Below are 27,018 nucleotides of genomic sequence, written 5' to 3'. Positions count from 1 at the left end.
TGTGCCTGTTGCCTCTTGTCCTGTCACTGGGCGCAACTGGAAAGAGACTGGCTCCATCCTCTCCATATCCTGCCCTCAGGTATACATGTATATACGCATTAAGGAGGTCTCCCCTCAGCCTGCTCTTTTCCAGGCTAAATAGTCTCACTTCTCTTAGCCTGTCTCTATGACAGGTGCTCCGGTCCTCTCATTGTCTTAGCCCTCCTCTGAACTCACTCAAGTAGTTCTGTGTCCCTCTTGGACTGAGGAGCCCAGAACTGGACACTACTTCAGCTGTGGCCTCACCAGGGCTGAGTAGAGGGGGAGGATCACCTCCCTTGTCCTGCTGGTAGCACCCTTCTGAATGCAACTCAGGATCCTGTTGGCCTTCTTTGCCCCAAGGCCCACTGCTGGCTCATGGTCAGCCTACTGTCCACCAGGGCTCCAGGACTCTCTCTGCAGAGCTGCTCTGCAGCAGGTCAGCCCCCAGCCTGTCCTGCTGCTTGGGGTTATTCCTCCATGGGTGCAGGACCCTGCATTTGCCTTTGTTGAATTTCATGAAGTTCCTCTCGGCTCAACACTCCAGCCTGTCGAGGTCCCTCTGAATGGCAGCACAGCCCTCTGGGGTATCAGCCACTCCTCCCAGCGTGGTGTCATCAGCAGAGCTGCTGAGGGTGTGCTGCATTCTATCAGCGGGGTTGTTGATGAGTAAGTTGAACAATACTTTCCTAGTACTGACCCCTCAGGGACGCCACTAGCTACAGGCAACCAAGATCGGCTCGGGTTGGAAGGGACCTTAAAGATCATCTAACTCCAGCTCCCCTGCCATAGACAGAGGTGCCACCCACTAGATCAGGTTGGCCAAAGCCCCATCCAGCCTGGCCTTGAACACCTCTAGGGATGGGGTATCCACAGCTTCTCTGGGCAACCTGTTCCAGGGCCTCACCACCCTTCCGCAGTGAGGAAGTTCCTCCTAATGCCTAATATATCCTCACTTAGTTTAAGAGCATTCCCCCTTGTCCTATGCCTTCTTATGGGTAAAAGGTGTAAATGGTATAAAACATACACAATTTTTACCATAGTGGTTTGTGTCCTCTGCTTTTTTAGGTGTAACAGTTACGAAAGGTATAAAACGGGCCTGATTTTTACCCAAAGTGGAGCTCCTTTCGTCTGAGAAACTTGCTGTGCTGCTCGGTGGAGGGCAGCCCGTGCTGGAGCAGTCCACTCCCGAAGGACTGCACGCTGTGGTACAGCCCGCAGGCTAGCAGTCCTCAGGCAGGCAGGCATTTTCTTCTGGCCCGGGCTCAGGAGACTTTTTCTGTCAGCCTTTTTCCTGTTAGGGCCTGGTCACCTTTATGGCTGCTGCCCTCACCCAGTTACCCAGTCACTTGATAATTTCCCATCCCCTAAATGACTTCCTTCTGGGTTGCTTCTTAAGATTGATTTATTGTTTTCTTTAAACGCGAGGCTCAGCCTGGTGGCCTGTGTGGTCGCCAGCCCCTGGCTCCTCCTGCTGGGCCCTTCACATCCACGATGTGTCCCCAGTGTTGGCGTTCAGCAGGGACTGGGGCCGTCTGTGCCCGTCCTGCTCCCAGTGCCAGGAGAAGCTGCGGATGAGCTGTCGTGTGGTTGCGGGGCTGCAGTCCCTGCACCTGGGCGAGACGCTGTGGGACCTGTAGCTGGAGGGGCTCCTCCGCTGCTGCTGCTGCTGCCACTGCCCCAGCCCAGCATTGCACTGGAACCTTCCCCCAGTCCAGCGGGCCAAGGCATCACGCAGGGCAGGTGGCACCAGCCTGATGATGGCTAGGATGGGCCGCCGGCAGACCTCAACCTCTCAAGTGTCACCAGCCGGACTGAACTCAGGCTGGATGCTTGGGGCATTTGTAGACTGCTGCCTTTTGTGAGGCCATTGGGTGGCAGTGACTCCATGGTGACATTACACAGCTCTTGGGGTGCCCCTGATGGAGACACTTAGGGAATTGATGTGACTGTTGTGAGAAAATTCTGATGTGAAATGGCTGCTCCATGCTCACAGGAGCAATGTCTGCCAGGCTGGGGTCCAGGCTGGGCACTTGTTTTTTATCCCAAACCCATTTTTCCCCCAGATGGAGCTCCTTTCGTCTGAGAAGCTTCCTGTGCTGCTCGGTGGAGAGCAGCCAATGCTGGAGCAGTCCGTTCCTGAAGGACTGCACGCTGTGGTACAGCTCCTGGGCTGACAGTTCTCAGGCCAGCACATGCTTGTACTGGTGCTTGGGGTTATTCATTCAATCCACCTCCCTGTCTACTCATCTAGCCTGCGCTTCCTGAGCTTGCCCAGTTTTCTGCAATCTTCTCGAGTCTGATAGTTAGCTATATGAAGGTGGCTTTGTACACCAGAACTCCTTTTTGACCTCAAAGGGACTTACAGCACTTACCACTCAGATGCCATCAAATGTTTACACTCACAACCACATATCCAAGGATGGTCTCTGTGTCAGGGTAAAGTGCTATAGCCATCTAGTGGTGGAATCTAGTCTTTTAAGCTCAGATAGGCCTTGGTAAGGACTACTTGCACGTAACATTTTACGGAACATACATGTATATATAAGCACGTATTTTTTTTCTAAAGAATAATTCATAAGAATTAAATGCTAGTAAAATAACCATGTAATTATTAACAACATTTTATTTTGCTAAGCACTAAAATATAGCAGGGACAGCATTACAGGACAAAGCGTGGTATTGTGCCATTGGCACCTTCTTGTTTGCTGTATGAGACTGACCCACACTTCAGATGTTGTTCTTCCTTCCAGTGACAGTAACTTTGTCACTTTCTGTCTTCTAAGTATCTGGAAAAAACAGATCACCTGTTAACTTGATCACCCACCCTGTGGATGGGTTAACTAATAATCCATTAATGATTTGCACAAATTAAGAGTAGAGCTGTCATTTGTGGTAACTTTGATAAATAAGGAGTCTTTAAAACATAAATTCCTTGACTGAAAATTGAGATATCCATGAACAAGCACAATGCTAGCAATCTTAATAAGGCACTAAATCTCACTGTTAAAACTGGAGCCTGTTTTTCTTAAATATTAATGAACATGGATCCAAATAAAATATTTATTTAAAATGCTTTGAACTGTTTCACTTTTTACTTTATAGTAAGTATTTCAGAAGTTAGATTTCACTTTGATTGTGTTACTTTAAGAAGTGTAAGAATTCTATGTGCTGTTAAATAGCCTGGATAGTAATGAAACTGGGAATTGTGTGGAAGTTTGTATGATTAAAGTCATCATGACATGCCAGCTGAATCCTGGTACTTCTACCTTGATGTCCACCAAGAACGAAGGTTGTGATGGGAACTCAATAGCACTTGAAATTCTCAAGCTCAATTAGACACTTACAGCTTTAAACTGTTTAACATCAGTGCAAAAGGCAAGTACCTAGTACTCAATTTTGTTAAAATTAAATTATGTGTGCAGGTAGAATAGGAATCACTGAAAACAGCACTCAAAGATAAAATACTGACACGAGTAGTTAAACATAATCAGACCTTTTTATTGTAGAAGTGACCATTATCAAGATGCAAAATAAATCTCCCCCCCCCATTTAATAAATTGATACCAAAGCAAATGAAATTAAAAAATATTTTTACATTAAAACCCCACCGAATGTCTTCAATACAAGTTTTGTGTTAAATATCCTGGAACCTCAATAAACTACAACAACAAAAAAATGCCTACAAAACTTCCATTTCTAGCAAGTCAAATCCTGCAAGAGACCATTCCTCATGAATGCAAAAGGGTTAAATATATACAGACAGTGAGACAGCCACAGAAATGTTCTGCTTCTTCCTTTTCAATTTCAGAGAAAGTAAATTTCACCAGCCACACCTGGTGCATACAACAGCTGCATGGTGGAAACTAATGCAACTATTATCATGCTGTCAAGCAGGAAAGCTAAGGTACTGCTGCACCCTCTGAAGCTCTAAATATACGCTAAGAAGAATCAATTGTTCCTCCCGGTGCCAAATGGGAAGTATTCAGGGAATTCGTGAATAATTTTCAGTGCTTCGTTGTAGAGTTCCAGATCTGAAAGAGGGCAAGGAAAAGCTTGTTAAGTTCCCCACTAGCAAACCACAGCATCAAAGCACTGCTTATTTGAAAGCAGTACAGCAGAGTGTTTTCAGTCCCTCTCACCCTCCCCAGTTTTCCCAAGCCTGCCACATCTCATTGCTTTCTACCTGGAGGATTATTTTTTTGACCTGCTAACTGGACAATCACAAAAGGAGTACAAGGCAAGGGAAGACAAAGAATCCGGGACTGGGAGAATAATCAGACCAAGACAAGGACCTCAACCAGCTCAGGCCTTGAGTCAGTCCCTGCTTTTCACCTGTAAAACAGCATATTCAGTATGTAATTCCCACACCTGTGTCCATTTACTATTTTTCAGTGAGCTTGAAGAATAACCTTGTCCATAAGAACAGATAATCATGCTCTTCTCACTTAATGAAGAAATGTTCAGAACACGAATTTGATTTCTCTTAACATATATCCTTACTTACCAAATGGACTTTTATCTTCTCTGAACTGGACGTATGACATGCACATGATGGTTGCCTGATTTGTTACTCTTCCCACCACTTCAATAACTCCTGAGATCTCTTCATCTAGCTAGAAAACGTACCAGAAATCAAATTAGTATCACCAAATTACCTGCTGATTCTGCTACACAGCACTGGAGCTAGGAACAACAAATTGCTTGAAATTCCATATCAAGCAATACACTGCTACTGGGGAAACTACTGGAAATGTGGTACCACTTCTTCACTTATGTCCTTCCAATATAGAACTCCTGCACGTTATTTCTGCACATACCAAGTTTCTTCCTTACATACTTATTACAGCAGTGGAACAGGCTGTGAAGTGCCTAACACGGTAGCTACATATTTATAAAATTGACCCATTTACTCTTTCCCAGAAAGCTGGAGAATCATTGGTTGGATGCTGACATGCAATGTTGTAACAGTCCAACACAGGAAACACACAGACTCAGGAAAGATTTACATACAGGCCAGAACTTCTAGGAAAGACATTTTCTTGCTATTTGGAAATGAAGACAGCAAGTTTCACAATTGTACGACAGAACTCCTCACTAGAAGAAACTGCATTTTTTTTTTTAATCAACAGGACTCGAGTCTTGAAAGTCAAGGTATCACATGTAAATATTTCATATCAAAATGGACAGACTTACCAGCATTTAACGACTCATTCAGCGGGAAAAATGGGATGACTACTGACACGCTCAGTTTAGCCATCAAGCGGTGTCATAAGCATAATAATCCTTCAGTCACAACATTTCTCAGAGGCAAAAACAAACACACAGAAGAAAATGCCTGGGTCTTAGCCCATTACCAATACTTGACATCAAAGCTATATTTCTGCACATTAGTTACAATGCAATGGGTATAGGAATTGCTTAGTTGACTTTTTAACCAATTAAATAATTCCTATACTTGAAGCATTCCCGTTTTCAGATAGGAATGCTATTCATTCTTAAGAAAGAATGCTTTGAGCAAACTCTGAAGTTTATTGAAATGCAAGAGAAGTATTTTAGGATGGGAGTGAAAGGTCAACTCAACAAACTTAAGAATACCATATTCTTGAGGTTTTTGGATTATCTTTAAAAATATTCTGTTAGGGATAGGAAGACAGTGAATAAAAAGGCAAAGGAAGAAGTGCAAGGAAAATGAAACTAAGATATGCACGAAGGTGAGGAAGACAAAGTAGCCACACAGGGATGTGTCTGAAAAGGAAGGAAATGTCCCTCCTAACTCCAGCTGAAAATTCATAGGCTGGTACGATGCTGGTAGGGACCTACACGGGCCACCGAGCCCAACTGCTGGCTCCACACGGGACCAAGTATAACTGACAAAGATAACTAAATAACATGAAGACCGCGGTAGCTGGCTTGAAGATGGGCAGAGCAGGGACGGTGCCAAACGGCGAAGCGGGAAAATTGCGCTCAGGTTTAAAAACAGAACCCCGAGGAGGGGCCGTAACTCACGGGCTCGCTCAGCTCCACGGTGGCCTGCTTGCCCTCGCCGTCCACCAGCACGAAGAGCTTCCCGCTGGGGTGCACCTGCAAAACAAACCGCGCGTCCCCGGGGGCTCCGACACCCCCGCAGCACCCCCCAGCGGCCGGGCCCGACCCCGTGCCGCGTCCCCAGACCTTGTGGAGCCGCCCCACGAAGCAGACGGGCCGGCCGATGTGCTGCGCCAGCTGGGCGGCGGCGATGCGGTGCCGCGGCGCCTCATGCGCGTCCTCCATCATGGCGGCGGCTCCCCCCTCACCATGGCGGCCGCCCCTTCCCGCCCGTCTCCCTTAGCAACGGGGAAGCGGGGAGGAAGAGGCGAGGTTTGGCCAATCGGCTGGCCGCGCTGCTCTGACGTCAGCGGAAGAGCGGGCGTTGCTAGGGGGGACTCGGCGAGGCGGAAGTGGAGGCGGTGGCCGGGCCGGTGGGTGACCGGGGGCCGGGGCGGGGGAGGCGGGCGCTTGGTGTTTCTGGTTCCCTTCGGTTTTAAAAGCGATAAAAATAAATATTCAGATTGAATTTAAGAAAAAATGCCTTCTTTAGTGTTTTGTTAAATATATAAAATTATCTATATTGGTATTTGTGCTCCTCTTGGCGCTTATTTTCCTTCCTTATACTGTGAAAAAGCCTAAACTACAGGAATAAGACTGATGTTAACGCCAGATAAAGAAATAATCTACTTATTGATTGATTTATTTATTTATTATTCACATATTAAATTATACTAGGTTAAAAGCTTTTAAACTCATCTCTTGGCGTCACAGAAAAAAATCTTTTTGACATGCGTGGTCTTGACCCTAAACTGGTCGGTTTCGTGTCCTAAGTGGGTTGTGCAGTGCTATGAACTGTGCGGCCTCACTGCGCTTGCTGTTAGTTTATTGACGAATAACGGTGGGTGTTTACATGGAGGAGAGAATCGCCCTCTTGTTTTCTCTTCCCATAGGCTGCGTAGCTTAAACAGCTGCCTGTGAAATTGGTCTGTTTCTTTAAGATCAGCTTTGCATCTTTTCTGAGCTCTTTTCATCATTTATTTACCAGCACTACAATTCTGCTTTGCTGAATTCCCAAGCATCCTCTCTTTATCTTAGTCTACATCTTTGCTTTTTTTTTTTTTTTTAATACTGAATTATCTTCCTTCTTCTGCCACTTGTGAACATGCAGGAGAAAGCTGAAAAGTAATGCTAAAAATGCTAGGGTCCTTACTGCGTACAAAAAATGGTATTGGGATGTAACATATTGGTTTGGCTCAAAGGTCACCCATAGCTCTTGTCGAAGGAGACTGGCAAAGTGCACGAGGAATAAATTAACCCCTTTGTGCAGCTCTGTAACTCATCGTTGCCCAATCCCATGTATGGTCTCAGAGCCTCACGTAAAGCCAAAATATTTCTTGTAGCCTCACAGAATTGTTACAGTTTGCAGTTTATTACTTGTTAATGACTGAAGCGGTGCCAAAAGCATTATTCTTAACAACTGAGATTGGAGAAAGGAAAAAAAACTATGCTCGCTTTTTGGTGAGGGGGAAACATGAGGAGACGGGAATTGCATATTCCTGCCAAGGGAGATTTTTATCTTTAGGCAGTGAATTCAATTTCAGGTCTCTTACAGAAATACAATTAAACCCATCTGGAAGTGGAAAGTGCTGTGCTATATAGGATAGATTACTGCAGAAACGTGGTGCTGTCTCTGACTGGTGGATGTGTTTTCTGTGATTTTGTGCTGACTGCTTCATTTAAAAAAAAAAAAGCAGAACATGAATAAACCCACCACCATCGACAAAAAATCCTTTAATGCTTTTCTGTCTGGTTTATGTGAACATGCATCCAAATTTGCCAGCTTCAGATTTAGTTTTTACTCTGAAATGAAATTTGTGCAGAAATCAGTTGTTTTCAGCTTTAGTTAAATGAAACCTCAACTTATCTACAAGTAGTAAAACTCAGCCTGACTCTGTAAGTGCTTAAACTGTGCTCCTATCTTCCAGAGCACGAGTGTTTCCATTCAACTCTGTGTTTCTTTGTTCTGTTTTTAACATGTAATTCAAGAAACAGTGTTTGCATTTCACATTGCTGGAGAGATTTATATTTGCTTTTGAAGTACCAGTTGATAAAATTCTTAAAGAGAGCAAATAACACTAATGTATTGCCCATCTAGGACTTTTCCTTTACCTATACCATACTTAATACAGCTCTACTTGTTGTTTCTGTGCCTCCCCCTCCTTTTTTCTTCTTTGTTTCTTATTTAATTTAAAGTTAATTGTGTTCAGGAACGATACTGAAATATGGCAAGTAATAGTCAGTGAGTTCCTGCCTCCACATTAGTTACACAGACCTGGGTCATCTACAGGCACAAGTTCTGTTTTGAAGTGGTGAACACCCAGAGAAGGAAATGGCCTCACAAAGCATGCTCTTCTGTTTTAATATGCAGATTCCTTACCACCCTCCCAACATTCACAATCCCCAAGCACAGCGTATTTCTCACTGCTGGCCCAGTGGTTTTATCAGGGTAAGAGTTTGAGGTCTGAGTTTATGGGGTACTTTGTTTCTTTTTCTGTTTCAAACAAAAAGATGTGTTTATTTCTCTAGAAGGAAAAAAAAAAAAAATTGCTGGCTGTGCAATTTAGGTAAAGAAGCCACTTCACAAACTGAAAGCTACAAAGTAAAGATTGAGCCTTATGTAGATAGGATGAATTTCACCTTTTTCTCAGTATCCCATTTTTTTCCCCAAAGTTTCATCTTTTGTCAACAGCAACAAAAAAAGAGCACATGAAAGTGCTTGTAATGTTAATTTGGCTAGATCAAATTATACCGATTGTTAATCTACTCTGAGTTGTAATGGCTGCAGTGGTTTTTTGTTGTTGTTGTTTTTTAAAGCACTGAAGATTATGTTAAATATGCAGGATTTAAAAGATTACATTCATGGTTTCCTATACAACTTTATTGTGCAGATGTTACGTATATACGTAAGATGCTTTTCTGTGTGCAAGCAAGAGAGGAGGGAGAACGGTGCCCGACACAGCTGCAAACAGTACAGTAACACAGATCTCCAAGAGAAAAATGTGATTGGAGCAACTGCAGCTCTGGCACCTTAAGTGGCTGGCTGGAATCTGAGTCTTTACCAAAGCTACCTATAAGATTTTACACATCACGTTGATTTTCCTTCTTGTTGCGTGCTTAGGAAGAAGGTAAAATTGCATTTTAAACTGTTCCACAACTGCCTCCCCTTCATACATCATTGGAGCAGAAACCTGACTCTGGAGCATTGCAGCACAGGTTTTTACCACTTGAACTATGGGACTGACAACCCTAATTGGTAGCAGCAGAAGACTTATTCCCTAAGGGCTAAAAAAGGAATATGCTGCTGGCGCCATGTGTTGAGCCCGGGCGTGGGGGGAAGGTAAGGAATAAATGAGGCAATTAGGAGTTTGCGCTATGCAATCTCCACGGGGCTGGAAATATCAGTATTTCACGTGCTAAGGTAAGAAAACAAGCGCAAAAGAATAAAGTGCAGATAATTAACATTTATTTTTGGTATTACCACGTACCTGAGACTGGCTGGTTGATTGATAGAAATTCCACTGCGTCAGCATAGCAAGCAGTAGCTGGCCAGCCTCTGGGGTACTCTATTTCATTTGTGGGTATCAGCCCCCGGCTTGAATCGCTGCTGATTTTTGCAACGTGCTATTTATACGCCCTTCTGAAAGCTGATGCTTATGCTTCAGAAAGGTCTTTCTGTGATGTGCTGCGTGCAAGTATTTGATGTGCTCCTAACGGCAGGGTACGAGGTGGTTTATACTTGGTGAATAGTTGGTGCTGATTGTCAAGTGAAGTGCTGCAGGTCACTGGCCAGGGCACAAAAAGTCTGGTTTATGCTATCATGAATACTTGGGTGGGAAGTGAGGAGTTTTGGCAAACAATTAATCCAGCGGTTTGGTTTTATATTTTTTGAATACAAATATTACATTGTGGTCTTCTGTGGTTCACCCATAATAATTCTTCTTTGTTAGATATAGTGCAAAACAATATTATCAGTAGTGTGCCTATTTTCTTCAGGTTTGGCTTTGATTTTCCTGGGTGTGTATGTTAGGGTGTATGCGTTGCTGCCGGTTTGTCAGTCCCTTCACCTTGAAATGTGTGTCGGGGAAGTTAATCAGGATTCTACTCCTCAAACTCTGCCTTGGACTCAAAATTATTCGACTTTCTCTATTTGATACTGCTATGTTAGCAGAGAAAGGCTTTCTGTACCTTTCCTTAAACCCTGGTGGCTGTTTGACACCCGGCACTTTGAGCCAGACCACGTGCAGGCTGCTGCGCAGGGCAGCGATGTCCAGGGTCCCGTGGCAGCACGCGGGGCACTTCTCTGCCAGGGAGCTGGAGGAGGGCTAATAATGTCCAAGTGGCAGCTGCTGGTGAGTGCTGCTTTCCTTTTTTCGTTGTCTCAGCTCTGTAGAAGTGAGCTGCTGTTGCTGGAGGAGGCAGTGGAGAGTTAGAGTTGCTGCACTGCATGGTGTGCGTTTTACATAGAGCACAGAAAGTAGGTGGTGGCACATCAGTAGTCCTCTCAGTCAGCTGAACCTGTACATACATGCTTTGTGGCTTCTGTTGTTTGGTCTTCAGAAGAGTGCGGCTTGCTTAGGAAGTTTTTCTTACAACTGTGTTAATTAAAGGAATGAATCTTCCTCAAGTCTGCAACTTAAAGTTCAGAATCATTAGAGAATTTGCTTAGAACAACGTTTCTTGATCTATCCAACTATATGGGATGCATAGGACTTAATTTGGTAAAAGCTGGCCCCTTTGGCCATCATGTGGCTAATGCTTATAAGGTTTTTCAGATGGATTTGTCCTTTTTAAGCTATTAACATTACTTCAATATTGTCTTCTGCCCCTGAAAGAGATACTGAGCGTAATCTTTTCCAGTTAACACATCCATCCCATTCGTGTTATGCTTTACCTGCTTTTTTCTAGCTGATGTGAAGTCATAGTTCCTACCCAGTTTGGAAGATTATGAATTATTGAGTGAATTACTGTTATGAAAAACTGCTCAATCCTGTTGCAGTTTCTTTTAAGGGAATTAGTGTTAACTTAATCAAATGCACTAAAATGTTAAGCTGTCTGTAGGTTTACAAACTTGAAAAATGAAAATGGATATTTGCAGATATTGTGTGTTTTGTTGTTTTTTTTTTTTATCTTTATAACTGATGCACAGACGCTTAAGACTGAGTATCTACTGTAATTTACTTCATTCAAGTACTGCTGCATTATGAAGTTGCATTTCCTATAGGATTGTGTTTTGGGCTTCCAAGTTTAAGAACTTGAGAACTAACTACAGTTAGTTTGTGTAACAACAGTTTGAAGTAGCAGAAGAACACAGAAAAGTGCTTGGTAAAAGCTTACAGTAGTTTCCTTCTTTTACTTTCCCTTAGAAAGACTGAGATTTTTTTTTAATAGTTCTACTCCATAACTTCATAGAAGAGCCTTTTGTAATTTATTCTTTTTGCTTGTTGAAGTTGATTGCTACATTAACAAGGTACTCTGTCTGATGTGCAAATGCCTGATACTTCAACTCTGTTAATAGAGATTTAGCTGTATTATCATGTATTTTGCATTCAGAGTGGTATGAACTTCTTATGCTATTCTGCTATCTTGTATTTACTTAACGTGTATTGTCTTCGTTTTAGATAACAACTTAGAGGAAGAAAAAAAGAGGCTATGTTCAGCTTCTTCCGAAAAAGTCAAGATTCAAAGAAGATTGCAGTGCCAGAGAGAGAAGCAGATGGATTTGTTATTGTGGGTAAGTGATGCTTCTGTATGAAATGATTCTTGTCATCTTTGAAATGTAAAGAGGTCTTTGAGATGCTTAGATCAAATAAAAAGAGTTAAAAGAAGCCATGACAAAAATTACTCGGAATTCTTACTGTTCCTGAAGGAGTTTGTGTGCCTACCCTCATTATACAGACTAAATAACTGAAACTTTGTTTCTTCATGTTGTTTTCTGAATAGGTGCAAACTCTTATTCAAGATCATTGAAAATGCAATTTTGTATTTTCCTTTCATATTATAAACAAGGAGACATTATTTCCTTACAGAGCAAGAAACTTCAAAGATGTTGCTTCTAGCTTTATGGTTAGGGTTAAGAATATATCATTGCAGCTGTTAGATGACTTTCTTTATTAGTTTCCCTCCTTTTGGCGTTACCCAAAATGTCTTTTTATATTAGAAGGCGAGTTGTTGTTCTAATTCAGAATGTGACTCTTGATTAGTTTAAAACCCTAAACTGATTTATTTTGAATAACATAAAGACTTTGATGAAAATTTAATCTCGAGTGTGTTCACCTGTGAACTGGCCAAATCTGCAGCTTTAGGTAAGCCCTTTCACAGTCCTATAGGATGGCTCAAGCATGCAGGGGATACAGAAATTATTGTTGCCAAGCTGCAACTGATCCTTTCCATTTTTTCTTTTGAAAAACTGAGTTCTCCTCCTTGTAAAACTATCATCATTAATACTCAGTTTCTGCTGCTTTCATTTACTGAGTTCTTATCAGGAATCTTGCAGTGTTTACCTATGCAAATGTTGCTTGAGCATTCTGAAATCGAGAGAGCCGCTGGATTATCAAAATCTAATAATACGAGAGACTACTGGAACTCATTCTTAGGACAGCTTACTTACATCCTTTGTAATAGTTTTCCATTAAAATAAATATCCCCAACTATCAACCAGTTGTTAAAATAGATCTGATTTCACATGTGACTCTGTGTTTTGATGTCTACATCAAATTGCTCCAGCACTTTCACTCTGGAAAGGTGGAAGGGGATACACCATTATCCCGCAAAATTTGGAGGCTATTTAGAGCTTCAAATTGTGTAATAGGCAGACAGAGCTGCATCCAAAGATTGCTTATGTGCCACAATTGCTGATCCCGATTCTGTTTTTAATTTAGCTTTGTTCCTTTTTCCTTAAATGCTCTCAGTGACTATTTAAATTTTGAAGAATTATCAATTATGCTTTAATTCTATGTTATTTCTATTTACTATTTTTTTGTTTGGACAGCAATTAATTTTGCAGACCATGATGAAATAGACTGTCTATTCATCCTAACTTCTACTTGGCAAAAGAATTACTGTCAGTCTTACCAGTTGAGCACATTGTCTTGCTGTGTACAGACAGTTGCAGAATTAAATACATATAAGTAGATATGTAGAAGTTTTGTTTGTCTATGAATAGTGGCAGTCCAAAAACCGTAGCTATTCTGCAAGTTTGTTTTTTCTTGCTCAGATGGGAGGTATTGAAACTTTTTAAAATTCAGATGTAAGTGTTCTAGAACACCAACACTAAAAGTCTTCAGCTAATCTCAGCAGTAGTTTAAGGACAGCCATCTTTAGAACTATACTTCCAGGTTGTTAATGTGAATACTGCTTTAGGCAGTGAACAGTGTCAAAGGGAGGTAAGATTTAAGTTTTGTATGTTTTAGGTTGGTTCCTAAATCCAGTCTTTCATTCAAAGCATATAAGAACAAAAAGCCTCGTTCACTAATACTCTGTGGACAAATGAGGAAGTTCTTTGCTTCTCTTTCATGGAGAAAAAAGAAGAGAAAAATACATCTTCAGGGGATGCTTTCTCCTGATTTCCACTCTTGTAATAAGGAGAAGCTTGTCTGTTACAAATTCCTTGCAAGGCTGTTCATACCATGCACCACTAATAAGGGCATTAAGGAATCTTACTGGGGGTCTCAAAGAGACTTATCAAGAAATAATCAAATGCTGTGTCCTTCACAAGTATAAAATAAGTCTATATAGTAATGTAATGAGAGTACTTGGCATCCCAATTCAGTGTAGATGAAATTAACAATATGTAATTATTTTCTCTCTGTATCACCTGATTTTTGAAAACGGGGAAAAGAGGTTTGATGTTTATTGAGAAAGTACCACCAGAGCTATCCCCTGTGAAATCTTGAGGATATTTTTTGCTTTTTTTTTTTCTTAACTCCTCCAAGTGCTGTTATGTGTTTCAATATTTTAAAAATATACTTGTAGAATATTTATATATTTGGAATTTCAATATCTGAATTAAATTCTTCTAGTAGAAGGACAACTCATAAAAACATCAGAAGCAACAAAATCAACTCTGCAGCATAGTAACTCAAAGAAATTCTGTATTTTAATTTTAGGGAGAAATCATTGCCTACAGAGGAGCTAAGAAAAAAATTATTGACTCATTCTCTACAAAATAAATATAAAATATGATTTTAATAACAAAAACTGAAGCATTTTTATGCCTGATTACCAGTTCACCCATTTTCCAGATGCTGGTCGTCTCATCTCTTTGTGAATCTGAAAAAGTGATGCTTGTTTTGAAACAAGCACAGCTATTATTCTGAAAAATATGAGATATGCACAGCACATGCAATTGATTTTAAACCGTGAATCAAACATAGAGGTATGAAAAATGTTTTAAGGGTTTGTCTGATCATCACAAATTGCTTTTCAAGTTAATGTTCTGAATGCCATTGTTTGTTTTGAGTTAGCTTAGGGTTCTTGAAGAGTAGCTGTTTTTAAGGATTTTTTTTGGCTTTTATTACACACATTCCAGTCTATCATCCATTCTTATTATTGATAGCCATGTAGAAGAAGACATATTAGTACTAGTGCATTGGTTTGACACACAGCTGAAAATCTCCCATCAGATATCAAAGATGCACGTGATTGGTACTCCTATTATCTGTCAAAGATCAGGAATTGGAGAATTGAGGCAGCAGTGCTGTTTCTGTGTGTTTTTTTGGCAAGACGATCAGAAACTCTGCAAACATCCACATAATGCTGATGGTTCTGCTGTGATGGGTGGTGAGAGTTTTTTTGTTAGTTTGAAGACAACTGAAATCTTACTTGTTGCAGGATATTGTTCTGCACGTTCTCTTAAAAAGCTACTGCTAACTGTTCATTTTGTTTTCAGATTTATTTTAAGATGCTGATGTGCAGAGTCTTAATTACTCTTGCAGCAAAATTAGAAATAAGCCAGTGTTCAGGAGCAGCGAGGGCAGCTTCTCCATGAGGCAGGTAAGCCTGCAGCCAGTGGAGGTGATGAGAGGACAGGCAGGCACGGGCAGAGACCTCACCAAGGAGGGGCATAGCCCCATGCTGCCTAAACAAGGAGACCAGAACATCTCTAAGCTGTGGGAAAAATCCTGGTCCACGTCCTTTCGTTCTGCTACATCAGTGCCATCCATGGGCACAGACAGCCAAACCCATGGAGCTGGGGAAGAGGCTGCAGAGCCTGATGGGTGCACTTGGGGCTGGACAGAGTTGACTTCCTAGTATTTGGAGGAGCTCTTTGACGGTGCCCAATTTCAAGTCTGCTTTATCTATTTTTATTTGTGTTTTGAAGACCGTTCTGTTTCATGGATTTAAGAGTTGTTTTATTGTTTTGTTTTGTTTCAGGGGACTTTTTATGTGGCAAATTGGAATGGAGTAAGTGGCTTGGAGAAATAGTTCAGTTGCTGATACTGATAAGCCTGATTTGTAAAAGTATCTAACTTTTAGGGACTATTATTGCACCTGACTGTCACCTAGAGGTCTTTTTCTGAGGTCAAACTATTCAGTTGTAGAATTTTTCAAAGATGCAAGAGTAAGTATCCAAGGAAAAAATGGCAAGGCATGGGATTCTCAACAGAGTGGAATTACTGTCACAGTCACAGAGAAGTTATGATCATGACGAGAAGGGTTGGTAGGAACTTCGAGAAGACAGGTCTGTTCTATGAGCCTACCTTTTCCCGACTGCCTTCTAGATTCTTGGAGGCCATGCAGAAATAGTAAACAACTTTTGGATTAATACCTGTTTATTATGTTTATCATTACTAGAGTAAGCGTGATTTTTGCCTGTTACTTTTCCTCTAAAAAGAATACAAGTAGTCATACACAAAAAAAAAAAAAAAGAAAAAGATTTCAAAACACTTTTGCCACTAAGGAGAAGGACTTGTGATATTTAAGTGAATCCAAGTGCATTGAATTAACCACTATGTACCTTCAGTTTCAATGCTCCTGTCTAAAGAGAAGGAGTTCAACAACACAAGTGTGGTCAGACTTGCAATTAGTTTGGTAAATTATGATAGCAGATATTCTTATGTCCAAATTTTGGTTGTCAGTTATGACTTCCTATCTTAACCCAATCTCTGCAAAGCAATCATACTTTGGTTTTATCTGCAGTGAAGTACTTGAACCTTCCTCTGATATATTCAGAATGTATATTACAGAGTTAATTCAGTATTATAACTCCTTTTATATGTACTTATCCTCATCTGTAGGCAGAAGCATCATCATTTAGCTATGAGACTGTGAAAGGTATGATTTACAGCCGCCTGAATGTTTCCCTCTGTTAACCATAGTTACATTGCAAATTAATATCCTTAATAAATCAGGAAGTCTTCTGTACCAGAGATATAAACGAGTAAAATGATTGACACCAGTCAGTCTTTAGTTTTGGAAAACAGAAAAACTGTGTTTTTTTGTAGAGTAATATTGCATATATTGTTTCTCTCGTCATTTCTGTGTTTCCATTAATTTAATCTATATATGGATATTTTTGGGGGTACTCTATTTTGGAATGAATAACTGGTTAAATTGCATATTTGAATTAAGGGATACCCACATTGTCACTCAATGTGTAAATATGTCTTAAAATAAAATCTGTATTGTTTACATGTTGTTCTTAGTAAAATAGATCTCTACATACATGTTGAAGATCTTAAATTTTGGGTTCTGAGAAAAATCTGCAGTTTTAAAATTTTCAAGAGTGAATGTATTGTGACAGAGAAATATACTGACCCTTCCAAATAAAAGGACTACCTCCATACTATTTTATTAGTACACTTCAAATAGTTTTTTGTCTTTTCCTGTGTGTATGTATACCTCGGAGATGAAATGCATCAAGAAAGATCTGTAAGATCTTGGCGTTGCTGCTGGTGTTTGGTTTCTATGAGTTGGTAGTGACGTGTAGTAGATTCCTGTGAATCTCTACGCTGTTTTTTTCATTAATATTTGAAGAGCTTTTAGTGGCACTAGTAAGGAAGGCTGGGATGCTGCAGTGTTTTAAAATATACTAGTTACGTTTAAGAAATGCACAAGGCTTTGTACCAGTTGGAAAAAAGCGGTGGCTCACAGTCCTCTTTCTTTCTGCATCAGTAGGCTTATGTTATGTTTTTTTTTTTTTTATATGAGTGTTTGCGTATCTCTTTCCAATGTTGCAGTTTTCCAAAAAAAAAAAAAAAAAAAAAGCTGCCTTTTTTTTTGTTTGTTTATGTTTAGGTTTAAAACCTTTAATACTAACTTTACAATAATCTGAGATTTTAGGGAATTCTATATAATATTTCATATGTGTTAACTTACACCAAGGTAAGTGATTGCTTTGGTGCACTCCAAGAAGTTGCTGTATTAAGTGACCTATTTCTTGAACTGCTGCTTTCTGGATTTTAAACTTAAAAATAGCTCATCTGGGCATTGAATTTTCCAGTTAGATTTGACTGAAAAGAGAGGGGAGAAGAACTCAGAAAGAGAAGAAACAGTCCTCTCCTGTTACTGATCTTTAGCTGCATAAGGAGGTAATGGCTACCCTCCATTCAGTAATGAAGTCAAACTAATCCTCCTGGGTACTGATTTTTTCACAAAAACAAACTGCATTTTTCCATAGTACCGCTAGATGGTGATTTCTCTTGTATTCAGTAGTTGTAGTGCTTTTCTCTGTCTCGCTCATACGCCCGCGCGCGTGCACACAAAGTCGAGGAGTAGTAATTATCAGTACACCATTTTATTAGACTGTAGGTTTTCATCAGATTTATAAAAAGCTTTTAAAAACCTAATATCAAATTTATAATGGCATTCCAGACTAATAAAAATAATGAAGCTTGAAATGTTGACAGCATGTATCTAGATGTTGGCTTGTAATTCCTTCCAAGCAGATCTGTTGAGGCCCATGTGGGACCTAAATAACACAAAGAAGTAAATTTGCATATTTTACAGCAGGGGGAAAAACAGAATGCAAAAACATGAATAATTAGGAGCACAAGCTTCATGCTATATTAATACTGTTGAAAAGCATGTGTTGATTGTATTCTGAAAGCCAGTAGTGATTTGGTTGAGTGAACTCAGTCAGCATCTCTTATGCAGATTAAAGGAACTGGGTTACAGAACAACCGAAATTCATTGTTTTGCTGCATAAGTAGGTATATTTCTTAAAGGAAATATTTTTTCCTAGACGCTGTACAGTGCAGAAAATCTTTTTTTTAATGCCTCATCAAAGTGGATTTTTCTGTCAACAAAGGACTGTTGGATTGTTCATTTACTGGTGTACTTCTAGATTTTAAAATAGTTTTCTCAGTCACAGATCAGATGTTAGAATGTTTAGCACTTTAGTGTACATGACCTACTTTTCATTTCATTACATTTTTCTTTGCTTTCCTAGGCTTGAGACCCTATAAACACAATTATGATATGTATTTGATTTTTTAATTTAAATTTGCAAAAATGCCTTTTAAATGTTAGCATACAGATGAATTTTGAGTATGAATAATGCAAATCAATGTATTTATGTCTGTTGGTTACAATGAAAGATATATAACATACTTTTTATGATAAAAATGCTTTAAAATGGTAAAAAGGCATTAACACATTTTTTTTTTCTTTGATGGTTAGGCTAAATGCTGTCTTGGCCCCTTTATTCACAGCTATATTAAAGTTATCTCATTTTGAATTTGACTAAAGGAAGGAGAAAAGAAGGAAGATAAATACTTTTTGTTTAACTCTTATAGCAGTTTTATTCCTGGGGAGGAAAAAATAAGTTTAAATATTTGCTGGTGCATTAGAGGTAATTATTTTGAGGCTTTAAGATAGATGAAACTGCACAGAAACAAACATTTTTAATCAGTCTTTTAAGTACATATTCTTAATTTGCATAACCAAAGGAGGAAAATGGTAAAATGTACCAGTCTTCTTAGAAATTGATGTAATTGTAAGAGGTTAAAGAGGCATCTGGCAAAAGGTTGTTTTGAGGTCACACATGCATTTGACAGTTTGCTGCCAGCCCTCTAAGAAAATATTGGTTGGAGTTGTGTTCCTGTTTTTCATATTAACTGCCTTCTGACTTGATATATAATAGTCACCTTCTAAGTGTGCAGGTCTCCAAAGTGCTCCTGAGAGGTTTGTTCCTACTGATTGTAAAACTTGAAAATAGTGATGGAAGCAGAATATGCTTAAGAAAATCCCCTTCCCCCAGCCCCTTTTACTCCCCCCCCCCCCCCCCACTTATCCTCAGGAAAGATCTGGGCATTCCTTGGACTTGACAGTCCTGCAGCGATGTATTTACATACTTGTCCTCATGTTCTTTAACCCTTGTTCATAGCGTTCTGTTCGCTTCTGACACCTGGATTCTGGCAATTTTACTCCCATACATAGTACAATGATACTAAGTATGTAGCGCCTTAGTCTGGTGACGGTGGTCTGTGTAGCGTTCTTGAAGCAATGTGTGGTTGGAATATAAGAAAGGAAAATCCTGGCTGCTTATTGTAAGAACAGCAAAATGTAGAGTAAAAGTAGGGATTTTCAAATGCTGGCTGTAAACTTTATTTCCCAACTTATGCTGGTCCTTAAATCGATTCTAGCAGCAGAAACTTCTTTATGATGCAGAGAAAATTGTTCAGGATCTGTAGGAAAATGAGGTTTGAACTAAAAAAGGCATCAGACGAACTTACGGCTCGGCTAACTGAAAAACGGAGTGGTGGAAAATGTGTTCCAGGAGTGTAAGTTGCTATCCTGGCAAATGATAAATTCAGGTTGGAGTCTGTCTTTTAGCAATTTACAGCATAGTTAGAACATCATTCTTTCCAAAGAGAGCCCTAGTCATTAGTCCATGCAATCACTGTCTGTCTGGTTGAAGTCATTCAGCCTTACACAGATGTTAACCACTGTTAATTTTCTCCGAAGGAAATGTCACGTTGAGCTGATTTTACACACGTTCCCTCCTATCTCTGGTAAATGTTTTGGTGCATTTTTTCATTAGATGAAGAAAAGATACCAAACTGTAGACTGTTTACCTCTTTTTATCTGAGAGACGTGAGAGCCTGAGAGACATTGTCTTATTTTTATGTGTTTTTATTTTTTTTATTTAGGTAATATAAAGGAACTCAAACAGTTTACCTTCTGTGTTTCACAAATGTTTCAGGTCACTTACATTGTAGGCATCCATGTGAAAGGTGACTTGTTACCTTGTGCATAAAGGTGTTTTTTCCCTAGCTGCTCTTTCTTGATACACTAGTTAGAACCTTTCAGTAAGGGCCAAAGAAATTAAAGGATATGGATGATTTATCCAGGCAATTGTTTTGCACTTCAGCGCTATTTCATCTACTTTTGCCATTACACATCTTTGGTGCTTGCCAAAAATTTAATGTACTTTCTGATCTCTGCTCATGCAGACGAATGATCTTCAGCTTCTTCATGCTGCTTTCCCCCAGCAATTGAGGGCTGCACAGAGTCTGTTCTGAAATTATTCTCTCTTCTATCTGCCAGAAGTAAGCTTTTGTTCACAACATTGACCAGGGATTACTATATGGATAATATCCCCAGCTAGATTTTTGTTTGTTTGGTTTGGGAGCGTGGGTGATCATGATCACTTCACTTTATGATTTTTGCATGTTTAAATAAATTGTTCTTGTAATGCAACCACTGTTATGAGGATATCCTGTGACATGATATATAAAAAAAAGTTTTTTAAAAAAAGAGTGGGGCTGTGTGGAATGAGGGAATAAAAGGCCTTCCTGAAGTCGTGGGCTGCCTTGGGACAGCATGAGCAATTTGAAAAGTTTGTGTAATGTTTCTGTAATAATTAGCACACAGTTTGATGTTGTTATAGTTAACTGTGTTGATCACAAGCTGCAATCACAATCTTAATTTTGTGTATTGGTTCCTCAGTTTAAGCTTGGTAACTTGCTACAAAAGCTGTGTGTGTGGCAAAAATGATGATGGGACAGAAAATCATGCAAAAGCTTAAGTCAGTTGAAGTCAGGAATATTGTTAAGATGTGAATGTCTCTGCTTTGACCCCTTCTCAGCAGTTGTGATAAATGTGGGACTTCAAATACACTCAGTACATATATACAGCCTTTTATGTCCTTGTTTTTTTGTGCTAGTGTTGCTGGTGTGGTTGTTTTTGTTTGTTTGTTTTTGTCAGGGCATCTAGGTGAATATGGATTTCTGTATTTTGTCTAGGAGAATGAGTACAAACTGTGGAGAGAGCTCTCATAGCCAGTATTAGTAAGCTGTCAGTTGTGAGTGTGTCTTTTGTTTTGTTCTGGTGTTTTCTTTTTGTTTTCTTCCAGTTATGCCCAGATTAATGATGAGGTCTTTAGCATTTGACCACCATTAAACACATACAGTATTCTCATTATTTTTTCAAAACAGGCAAACTTCCTTAAAATGATTCAGAGTCCCAGGCCTATCCTGGGGGAGGCAGGGAGAGGATTTTTCCTGACAGACCATATCATTCTAAAGCTCTTTCTGCTCAGACCTGTCTAGACCAGGAATATACTGCAGTTGCTCAGGAGTTCAAGCTCATAGCTTTCCTGTTCCAGGGTGAGTAAGGGGGAGGAACAACATAAACCCCCTGGGATTACTTTTTATCCTTGTTTCATTTTGTATGTTTTTTTTTTTTTTTTTTTTTTTTTTTTTTTTTTTTTTTTTTGAGAAGGAGAGAATGGGAATTCATGGCTATTTCTTTGCCATTTTTTTTTTTTTTAAAGGAAACCTGCCTAAATTTCTTCCGAATGATTTCATGTTTGGTTCTTGCTGCTGGGGAAAGCTACAACAAAAGAAGATTTGATTTACAGAAGCATTACCATAGCTGTTGTATCAGAAAGCAGTCAGTATTATCTTTAAAACATGGATATTAAGTACACATACCAGTGCACACTTTATTAGGATAGAGAATAAGGAGAGAGATTTGTTTTTTTCCTAGAAGTATTTTCTTTTACTAACTCACAAATTAAGTCAACACAGTTATGAGGAGGTGCACAAGGAGAAGCTTTGCTAAGATTTAAAGGAAATTGGATATACTGACTCAAGTTGAATATAAACTTCATATTTCTTCAAATATAGAAGAATATAAACTTCATATATTCATATGTATATACAGACTCTGAACTTAGAAAAATTTACTCCTGCTTTACTGCTCTGTGAGCTAGAGCTGAGACCCAGAAAGTAGCCACACAGAGTTTCCAACTTGTGCATTTTGTTATAGAAAATTAGGAAAGAGTGAGCTGATAAATTGAATTAAACATCTCTGAAATTCAGCTTACAGAATGTTTTGAGCATATTTGCCTAAAATGACCCATTAACCAAGGAGTAAGCTTGAATTCTTGGTATGCTCTGGAGCTAAAGTGTTAGAATCAAGGCACCGTACATCAGGCACATCTGTCCACTTGATTCAAAACCAAAAGCTGAAGTTACAAAATGTTCTTCTTGAAATGCGTTTGGTGTCTATTTATGCTTATTCAAGCATTCATCCAAGAAGTAGGAGACCTCAAAATCTAGTTTTGCATGGGCTTAGCACATTGTCTAGCATCGAAGTCTAAAACAGCCCAGAAGGGAGGACAACCACTGTTTATTCTGGCTGCATAGTGGTTCTACTTCAATAATGCACAATGTAGGAACTTCTCTGATACTGCATAACTCATTGAGCTGCAGCGATATCAGAGTAGGGAAACTGGAATAGTGGTCTCTGCTCCCTAGCCAGTGTATTTTGTAATTTTTGTTTTCTTTAATTGAGATGACAAAAGATTAAAAACAAAAAGACCATAAAACAGTGTGAAGAGACGTTAACGTGTTGCCATCTCTTAGGCATCAAGCTCTTGGCCCCTTTGTGGCTTGGTTCAACTCTGTCCAAGGTGACCATTCCTTTCTGTGTGAGCCAGGTCCAGCCTCTAATGGAAGGGGAAAAAGGTGCCCCAAGCAAATTCAAGTATAGGTGACCAGGAGGGCTCTTTGTGATGGGCAGGACCCTGAATACCTTCAGACTGTGGGGCCCAAATCTCATGTTCATTGCATCTAGGGTGGGCCGGTTAGGAAGTGAGGAGAAAAGTGAGATCTGCTCTGGTTTCCCCTGTTTGTTTGTTTTTCAGGAAAAAAGAAAAAAAAAGGTGCTGGTTATGCTTGCAGTGTGCCACAAGGGAGGCAAGGCGAGGCAGGAGTTAAGCTGCTTCCCGGTCAGATCCAGGACGCTTCTGTTCATGTGCAGAAGCTACAGCTAATGAATTTAGATCTGTAATTCTTTTTGTGGCTTGAGACAGCTGCTTTTTTTGATTATTGTTTTGGATATGCCTTTCCAGACATCATACCCATCCTAATCTTGTTGTTGACAGCAAAATATGCGTACTGTGTGAAGATAATGAGTTGTGGTTTGTTATAATATGCTTTTGATTTTAAATAGAATTTGACTACAGTTTAGTACTATATCAGATCTTTGCTATTAGACTAAATTACCATTTTAGAAATATTAAGAAAATATGAGGAGAAAAAACTTCAAGCAAAACAATTGAAGATCATACTTTTTGGCAACTTGTCACAGCCTTAAGCTGGGAGGTGTGTTGCAGGCACAGGTTTCGAGCAGCAGAGCTCCTCTGGGCTCTCTCTGCTGCCAGCACTGAGACCTGACCAGTGTGGACCTTTTCCAGCTCCTTTGGGGACTGGGGCTGACAACACTGGCTTGTAAAAGAAATGGGGTTGTCTTCTCTTTAAATCAAACAAATAAATAAGTAAAAGCTGTCTGCCACATTCTTGTTCTATGTGTGATTGTAAGAAGTTATTGAATATTTTACATTTTGAAGTTCTCAGTAAATATTATTTCTCTGCATATATATATATATATATATATATATGTACGTATATATTTTAAGCCTGAAGCAGGCAGTACTGCTGTGGAAATTGGTTTAAAATAAAACAGGGCTTTTACCTGTTAATAAGGGTCTAGAGCACAAGTTTTATGAGGGGCGGTTGAGGGAACTGGGGTTGTTTAGTCTGGAGAAGAGGAGGCTCAGGGGAGACCTCATTGCTCTCTACAACTACCTGAAAGCAAGGTGTGGGGAGCTGGGGGTCGGCCTCTTCTCACAGGTAACTAGCAATAGGATTAGAGGGAATGGCCTCAAGTTGTGCCAGGGGAGGTTCAGGTTGGAAATGAGGAGACATTTCTGCTCAGAAAGAGCAGTCAGGCATTGGGACGGGTTGCCCAGGTAGACTCACTGTCCCTGGGGGTGGTCAAGGAAATGTTAGATGTGGTGCTTAGGGATGTGGTTTAGTGGGTGGCATTGGTGGTAGGGGGATGGTTGGACCAGACAATCTTGGAGCTCTTTTCCAACCATTACAATTCCATGATTCCATGATATTCTCCTGATACCTTTCACTGGTTGAGCAACAGAAGCTTAACCAAGCAGGTACATGTATCTTTCAGCTGCCCATCTTATTCACTTACCTTCTTAGCAGCTACACTTGAGCAATAAATGCTTTCTTTTATAGCCTCTCTTTGATAAATCAGATGGAAAGCTAAAGATGTTCATATTGTTCTTTTGTGTTCTCATTTGAGAAGGCGTGGTATGTGTGTTTTTGCCTACTACCTCCCTCGTCTCCTCTCCCACCCTCTCCCTTGGGTCCAGTGAAACTTCCGAATCCTCTGCATGTTCCTGGCAGCATAAGACATCTGTTTGCTTACAGCCTGTACCTAAAGTCAATGAACTTCATGCGCAGAGGATAAATTACAAAGTTAAGGCCTTTCTGGTGAGAACATGTCTAGGCACTTCTGATCTAGACTCTGAAGATCAACCTCAATGTGGGACAGAAACAACATGTTATTAGGGGCTCTTACTTCAAAACCTCTCTTTCCGCTCTGCTACTGATGGCTTTTCTCAAATATACCCACTGTTATCTTTGCCAAATGGAGAACAACCAACAATTAATTTTGTTGTCTTGTCTGTGTGACTTAAAATAACAGAAGTGCTCACATGTGACGTTTGGAGTGTTAAGGGACAGCCTGTCAATCTAACGTGTCAAAGTCCAGTGTGTTCAGCCCCTTTTGAAAGGACTGAAAGGATGATGTGCCACAACGATGACCTGCAAGCAGAAGATGATAGCGGGTATACTGTGGGGATGTTATTTGACTTCTGCTCATAGTTCTACTCTGTGAGTGTGTCTCATGTGTTTTTTGTTACTGTTAAACCACCCGGAAGAACAGAACTGGTGTTGAAATTAAAAACAAAAACAAACAAACAAAAGAGCAGTTGGTGGGGACTTGGGGTATATTCTTTAAGATAATTAAACAGATAAATGCAATATAAACTGCATCCAGAAATAATCTGCAAGCTAGAACAGAATGTAATATTGTCCTTGTCCTCCTTTTCTCCCTCCAAAACACCCAGTGCTTCTAGCTGGGATGCCATATTCAGAATTAGAAATTGAAGGCCCTGTATGAAACGTAGTTGCTGTAGTACAATGTGCAGGTATTTAGAATAAGTAATATGACCCTCACTGCTTTAGAAATGTGCTGAATTGCTAGTCAAGTGCATTTAGTATTTCCAGTTGTTGAAATCCTCTCTACTTTTAAATATTTAAAGTTTCTGGTATATTTATTAAAGACAGTTAAAAGAGTCTTGGATTGTATATTTGGCAGACAAAATGCATCTAAAGGAACATGTATAAGCTCTCTCTCTCTCTGTATATATATATATATATATATATATGCACGCATTACATTTGATGGGATACTAGTTAATACAAAATAATTTTCCTCCTTAAATGGAAGCATGTCTTGACATCTTATTTGTACTTACTGAAGCACCATTAAGCTAAGCATGGTGGACTCTCACTGAGGTATCTAGTGAAGAAACTTGGGGACAGTTTGTATATTCCCTTGAAACCTTAAAAAACATGTGTATTGAGGGTCATGGTCATGTCTCTGGCCTTCTTGCTCTCCCAAGTTGGATTTATATGCAATTATTTTTGTTGGTTGAGCTCTTGGGGTTCTCTTGGTGGTAATAGTAAGCCATGATACAGTTATGAGGGAAATGTTTGGATGTTTTGGACCTTGATGTAAGTTTTTATGTAGATGGGTTGAATAAATATAGCTTGAATAAATATAAATTAAGTAAACAGCGTTATGGATGGGGGAGGCTACGTTATATTTAGTTTGATGTAAACTGAGTGTCTGGTTACCTTTTTCCCTCTAAAATCAGCCCATATTTTAGCATTGAACGATAATTGTTGCCTTTATTTTCATGTTTTACAAAATACAGAGGAAATATTACACTGTGGAATTGATTCTTAATGAATGTTACTAAAATTTTGCTGCACTACCTGCTTCTGAACAAAATATTTTTAGTGCATTAAATGTATATGGTTTTCAGCTGCCAATCTGAGTTTAATGAATTATTTTCGTCACAGTGAATTGAAGAAGTAGCTTCAATTAAAATAAGTGTGTGCACTGGAAATGATTTTGGTGTAGTATTGAAAAGATCAAAGTTAAATTCTAAGTTAATCAAGTGAAGCAGAGTTCCACAGTTCCTGACTTTTTGCTGTTAAATCTCCCATTGAACACCCTCAAACAGTCAAATAACAGGTAAGCAGAGTAGAAAAAGACAAAAAGGGTAAATATCTGGTCCAGTCTCACAACACCATTTCTTTCTGGCATTCACTGGAAGAATGCCAGGATGTAGGGAGGAGTATTAGTATCATCCATGATCATGCCCTCTTGACAGAGGCGAATTTCAGAGCATTAAACATTGCATGTAATGGAACTACAGCAATTAAATTGTAGATGCTCTGTAAATGCCTTGGAACATGAGAAGAAATGGGGAAGGGACCAAGTATGTCTTTAATTTACCCTTGAACTAACCAAATTCAGGTGGCCTGTCCACTCGATTAGTTTGTCCATGTAAATTAGAGTGCCCTTCTG

The 27,018-nt window shown here is 39.8% G+C and overlaps 2 protein-coding genes across 5 annotated transcripts in view; one reads left to right on the top strand and one right to left on the bottom strand.

Annotated features, from left to right (window-relative positions):
• The window catches only part of UMAD1 (UBAP1-MVB12-associated (UMA) domain containing 1), a 200,036-nt gene that overhangs the window by 115,342 nt on the left and 57,676 nt on the right, over positions 1 to 27,018 (top strand). The window contains exons 1-2 of one of the 4 annotated variants that reach the window (XM_027450845.3): positions 6,351 to 6,479; positions 11,727 to 11,839. In XM_027450845.3, coding sequence (XP_027306646.1) covers positions 11,758 to 11,839 — 82 coding nt within the window. In that variant the 5' untranslated portion in view covers positions 6,351 to 6,479; positions 11,727 to 11,757. Of the gene's footprint in view, positions 1 to 6,350; positions 6,480 to 9,309; positions 9,446 to 10,351; positions 10,458 to 11,726; positions 11,840 to 27,018 lie in introns of those variants that run through there. The other 3 variants (XM_027450848.3, XM_027450846.3, XM_072033625.1) reach the window with 3 other exon arrangements.
• RPA3 (replication protein A3) lies at positions 3,499 to 6,355 on the bottom strand. Its single transcript, XM_027450849.3, has 4 exons — positions 6,193 to 6,355; positions 6,028 to 6,102; positions 4,526 to 4,634; positions 3,499 to 4,052 (listed from the first exon to the last, which is right to left on the bottom strand). The coding sequence occupies exons 1-4, from the start codon at positions 6,292 to 6,294 to the stop codon at positions 3,970 to 3,972; spliced, it is 369 nt and encodes a 122-aa protein (XP_027306650.1). The 5' UTR covers positions 6,295 to 6,355; the 3' UTR covers positions 3,499 to 3,969.

Source organism: Anas platyrhynchos, chromosome 2 (assembly GCF_047663525.1).
Source record: "Anas platyrhynchos isolate ZD024472 breed Pekin duck chromosome 2, IASCAAS_PekinDuck_T2T, whole genome shotgun sequence".
Taxonomy (NCBI): domain Eukaryota; kingdom Metazoa; phylum Chordata; class Aves; order Anseriformes; family Anatidae; genus Anas; species Anas platyrhynchos.
Note: the sequence above shows the minus strand (reverse complement) of the source record. Positions and strands in the feature narration are given on the sequence as shown.

Bases quoted from the DNA above. Each gene is read 5' to 3' on its own strand.
- RPA3 (XM_027450849.3), bottom strand. From the start codon at position 6,294: ATGATGGAGGACGCGCATGAGGCGCCGCGGCACCGCATCGCCGCCGCC. The intron at 4,635-6,027 runs GTGAGTTACGGC...TACGTTTTCTAG, and splicing joins CCGTGGAGCTGAGCGAGCCC to CTAGATGAAGAGATCTCAGG. The intron at 4,053-4,525 runs GTAAGTAAGGAT...GCCCTCTTTCAG, and splicing joins AGAAGATAAAAGTCCATTTG to ATCTGGAACTCTACAACGAA.